At 51.1% G+C, this 5,000-nt stretch overlaps 1 protein-coding gene across 1 annotated transcript in view; it reads right to left on the bottom strand.

Moving 5' to 3' along the window:
- arhgap32a (Rho GTPase activating protein 32a) overlaps positions 1–5,000 on the bottom strand; it is a gene marked incomplete at both ends in the record, with an annotated part of 44,734 nt that overhangs the window by 17,047 nt on the left and 22,687 nt on the right. The window contains 6 exons of the mRNA XM_080855078.1: positions 495–597; positions 698–847; positions 1,826–1,907; positions 2,139–2,216; positions 2,709–2,831; positions 4,670–4,762. Of these exons, the coding sequence (XP_080711204.1) occupies positions 495–597; positions 698–847; positions 1,826–1,907; positions 2,139–2,216; positions 2,709–2,831; positions 4,670–4,762 (629 nt within the window). The remainder of the gene's footprint in view (positions 1–494; positions 598–697; positions 848–1,825; positions 1,908–2,138; positions 2,217–2,708; positions 2,832–4,669; positions 4,763–5,000) is intronic.

Below are 5,000 nucleotides of genomic sequence, written 5' to 3'. Positions count from 1 at the left end.
AGACACTTGTCTGAGCTGTTAAGAGTGTGGAGATCACCTGTACTTCATCTGCACTTTACATATACCTATATCACATCTGCACTAATGACCACTATTGCTGCTAATGTTCTTACTGCTCATACCTCATACATCTTATATCGTACTGTATATATCCCATCTATTTATTTTGTATATTACCTCTATACATATGCACATACTCTGCACTCTCCTGCTATTTGCACTTCTGGTTAGATGCTAACTGCATTTCGCTGTCTCAGAACCTTTACTCTGTGCGATGACAATAAAGTTGAATCTAATCTAATCTAAAGATGTTAGCTACACACACTCCTGATTCATAGACACTGGTCTGAGAGCTGCTACAGGGATGTTAAGAATGAAGGGCCGTGGGTGTGTGTGTGTGAGTGAGTGTAGCCCGTGGGTGTGGGTGTGGGTGTGTGTGTGTGTGTGTGTGTGTGTGTGTGTGTGTGTGTGTGTGTGTAGGAGGCCAATCTGACCTCAGTTTCTGGATGTTGGAGGCGATGCCAGATAGTCGGTAGATGCCGTCCACCACTCCATGCTTCTCAATGAACTCAGTGCAGCTCCTGATCACCTGGGGAACTAGAGGGGACCAATAGACAAGGACATTATCACACATGAACACACACTCCCTGTGTGTCTGTGTGTGTGTGCGTGTGTCTATGTGTGTGTGTGTGCTCACCATCATGGGCTGAGTTGAGGAGATGTTCCCCCAGGTCGCACCCAAACACACGCTCTCTAAAGATGCCTCTCTGTTTCAGCTTCTGTTTGCTGGGCCGAGACTTCATGAAGCTACGCAGGAACGTGATCAGCTTCCCGTGTTTCTTAGACACTGAGGACACATGAAAACACACACACACACACGCAGATACACACACACACACGCAGACACACACACACACGCACACAAACGCAGATACACACACACGCTCATACGCAGATACACACACACACATACGCACAGGCACACACACACACACACACACACACACACACACACACACACACAGACACACGCGCAGATACACACGCAGCCACACGCACACACAGACACGCAGATACACACACGCAAACACACACACACACACGCAAACACACAGATACACACACGCACACAGATACACATACACACACACACATGTAAACACACAAACTTTCAACATTCAGTGTCTAAACTAAGTTAAAGTAAGACTATAGAGTTTCTGGAGCCGCCATGTAGGGGGCTACCTTCTGCTGGACTATTCAGTAACTTATTTGCAGTCTTGCTTTGTCTTGTGATGCACTTGTGTGGTGTTTGACTGTGTTAGGAAAGTTGTTGAACTCGCTAGTTTGTCATAAACAAAGTAAGCACATTTCAACAGGTTTCGCTAAGTTTAGCCGTTAGCAAGACATCTCGTTAGCAATGTTAGCAAGCTTGTTACAACGCATGGACAATGATGCTAGAAAAAAGTGCTCTAGCGCCGGCTTCTTTGTAATGTTATTGTGATTGCTATGTTGCCTAGCTTGCCAACAACTTTCCTAACAGTCAAACATCAAGGAAGTGCAACACAAGACAAAGCAAGACAGCAAATAAGTTACTGAATAGTCCATCATTGGACTGTGGCTTAACAACAGACACACACACACACACGGATACAACCCTAGCCTTTGGCATCACAACACACTCACACACACACGGATACAACCCTAGACTGTGGCATAACAACTCAACTCACACACACAGCTCCAGAAACTCCATAGTGTAACTTTAAATCACCTTGTTTCTCCAGGTGCCATTAACATGATACAGTAACACTCAGTGAAGGCTCACCTGGTTTGGTAATCGTCGTGGTAACAGAGTCAGGGATCTTCTCACTGATCAACTCCACACAATCACAGGGGAAGAAGCCAACCTGGGGAGGGAGAGAGAGGAAGAGGATATAGGTGTGTGTGTGTGCGCGTGTGTGTGTGTGAAGACACAATCACAGGGGAAGAAGCCAACCTGGGGAGGGAGAGATGAGTGGAATCATCTTTAGCTGATGTCAGGGGTTTAGGTGTGTGTGTGGTGGTGGGGGGGGGGGGGGGGGGGGGGTATAGGTGTGTGTGTGTGTGTGTGTGTGTGAAGAGTTTAAACAGTGATTTACCTGAAAGCCGTGTTTCCCTCTCCACCAGCCAGTGTCCTCTTTGGGAGGCATGTCAATCACAGACACAATGTCCCCTACCTGACACACACACAGGAACATAAGAATGACACACACACACACACACACTTACATCTCAAGAATATCTGCAGGCATGTCAATCACAGACACAATGTCCCCTACCTGACACACACACACAGGAACATAAGAATGACACACACACACACACACACACACACTCACAACTCAAGAATATCTGCATATGCCCATCAGTATTTCCACGTATGTAATTAACATTATTAACATGTCATAACCCATTGTTGTGCTATTGGGTCCTCAAAGAGTCCCCTCCCTGCGTTTCTCTCTCTGCTATGGTCAGGGTTACCCCTGGGTCCTGTGTGTGTGTGTGTGTGTGTGTGAGTGAGTATGTGTGTGTGCGTGTGAGTGAGTGTGAGTGAGTATGTGTGTGTGTGAGTGAGTATGTGTGTGTGAGTGAGTATGTGTGTGCGCGTGTGAGTGAGTGTGTGTGTGTGTGTGTGTGTGTGTTAGTGAGTGTGTGTGTGTGTGTGTCACCTCGAATGACAGCTCATCTGCGGCCTGGGCGATGTAGCGTTTGACGACGTGCGCTGCAGCGATGGCGGGGACGTTGATGGAGGACTCATCTCGCACCAGAAGATGGTTCCCCTTGTTGTCGATCTGGACAAGAACACACAGGAGTCAACATCTGATCATGTGATCATGAGGGGGAGGGAGGAGAGAAGAGGCAAAATGGAGGAAAGAAAAGGGAAAAAAGGAGAGGAGAAACGAGTAGAGGAGAGGGGGAGTGCAGAGAGAGAAGAGAGGAGAGGAGAGGAGAGAGGAGTGGAGAAGAGAGGAGTGCAGACTGGAGAGGAGAGGAGGAGTGCAGAGAGAGGAGAGGAGACTGTAGGGAGAGGAAAGGAGAGATGGAGTGCAGAGAGGAGAAGAGAGGAGGAGTGCAGAGAGGAGAAGAGAGGAGGAGTGCAGAGAGGAGAAGAGAGGAGGAGTGCAGACTGAAGGGAGAGGGGGAGTGCAGAGAGAGGAGGAGTGCTGAGAGAGGAGAGGAGGTCAGACTGTAGGGAGAGGAGAAGAGAGGAGGAGTGCAGAGAGAGGAGAGGAGGTCAGACTGTAGGGAGAGGAGAAGAGAGGAGGAGTGCAGAGAGAGGAGAAGAGAGGAGGAGTGCAGACTGAAGGGAGAGGGGGAGTGCAGAGAGAGGAGGAGTGCTGAGAGGGGAGAGGAGGTCAGACTGTAGGGAGAGGAGAGGAGAGGAGAGGAGGAGTGCAGACTGTAGAGGAGAGGAGAGGAGAGGAGGAGTGCAGACTGTAGAGGAGAGGAGAGGAGGAGTGCAGACTGTAGAGGAGAGGAGAGGAGAGGAGGAGTGCAGACTGTAGAGGAGAGGAGAGGAGGAGTGCAGACTGTAGAGGAGAGGAGAGGAGGAGTGCAGACTGTAGAGGAGAGGAGAGGAGAAGAGAGGGGGAGGTCAGACTGTAGGGAGAGGAGAGGAGTGCAGAGAGAGGAGAAGAGAGGAGGAGTGCAGAGAGAGGAGAGGAGAGGAGGAGTGCAGAGAGAGGAGAGGAGAGGAGAGGAGGAGTGCAGAGAGAGGAGAGGAGAGGAGGAGTGCAGAGAGAGGAGAGGAGAGGAGGAGTGCAGAGAGAGGAGAGGAGAGGAGGAGTGCAGACTGTAGAGGAGAGGAGAGGAGGAGTGCAGACTGTAGAGGAGAGGAGAGGAGAGGAGGAGTGCAGACTGTAGAGGAGAGGAGAGGAGAAGAGAGGGGGAGGTCAGACTGTAGGGAGAGGAGAGGAGTGCAGAGAGGAGAAGAGAGGAGGAGTGCAGAGAGGAGAGGAGAGGAGGAGTGCAGAGAGAGGAGAGGAGAGGAGAGGAGGAGTGCAGAGAGAGGAGAAGAGAGGAGGAGTGCAGAGAGAGGAGAAGAGAGGAGGAGTGCAGAGAGAGGAGAAGAGAGGAGGAGTGCAGAGAGAGGAGAGGAGAGGAGGAGTGCAGAGAGAGGAGAAGAGAGGAGGAGTGCAGAGAGAGGAGAAGAGAGGAGGAGTGCAGAGAGAGGAGAGGAGAGGAGGAGTGCAGAGAGAGGAGAAGAGAGGAGGAGTGCAGAGAGAGGAGAAGAGAGGAGGAGTGCAGAGAGAGGAGAAGAGAGGAGGAGTGCAGAGAGAGGAGAGGAGAGGAGGAGTGCAGAGAGAGGAGAGGAGAGGAGAGGAGGAGTGCAGAGAGAGGAGAAGAGAGGAGGAGTGCAGAGAGAGGAGAGGAGAGGAGGAGTGCAGAGAGAGGAGAGGAGAGGAGAGGAGGAGTGCAGAGAGAGGAGAGGAGAGGAGGAGTGCAGAGAGAGGAGAGGAGAGGAGGAGTGCAGAGAGAGGAGAAGAGAGGAGGAGTGCAGAGAGAGGAGAGGAGAGGAGGAGTGCAGAGAGAGGAGAGGAGAGGAGAGGAGGAGTGCAGAGAGAGGAGAGGAGAGGAGGAGTGCAGACTGTAGGGAGAAGAGAGGAGGTCAGACTGAAGGGCTCCATACCTCCATCCACGTGAGCGCAGGGCCACAGTTGATCTTGTTGTCAGCAATGGCCGACAGGCGGGTGATGTACGCCGTCAACATCTGGCTAAGATTCTAAAGAAGGACAGAAGAGAGAGAGGAGGATGAGAGGAGAGAAGAGAAGAGGAGAGGAGAGGAGGATGGAAGGAGAGAAAAAGAGAGGAGAGGAAAGAAGAGCTTTAATGCTCCTGCACTGGGGCCTCTCTCTCATTCCTGGTTGAGAGTCCTGGGTTGCTATGGTGTTGCTATGGCACTGTCCGACTCCTGAGCCCTCAGCGTCTGGTTCTAATTTAGAGGGTTTGGGAGGAATGGA

This window comes from Sprattus sprattus (assembly GCF_963457725.1).
Source record: "Sprattus sprattus genome assembly, chromosome: 17".
NCBI lineage: Eukaryota > Metazoa > Chordata > Actinopteri > Clupeiformes > Clupeidae > Sprattus > Sprattus sprattus.
The sequence above is the reverse complement of the archived record's forward strand: the minus strand, read 5'-3'. Positions and strand labels throughout refer to the sequence as shown.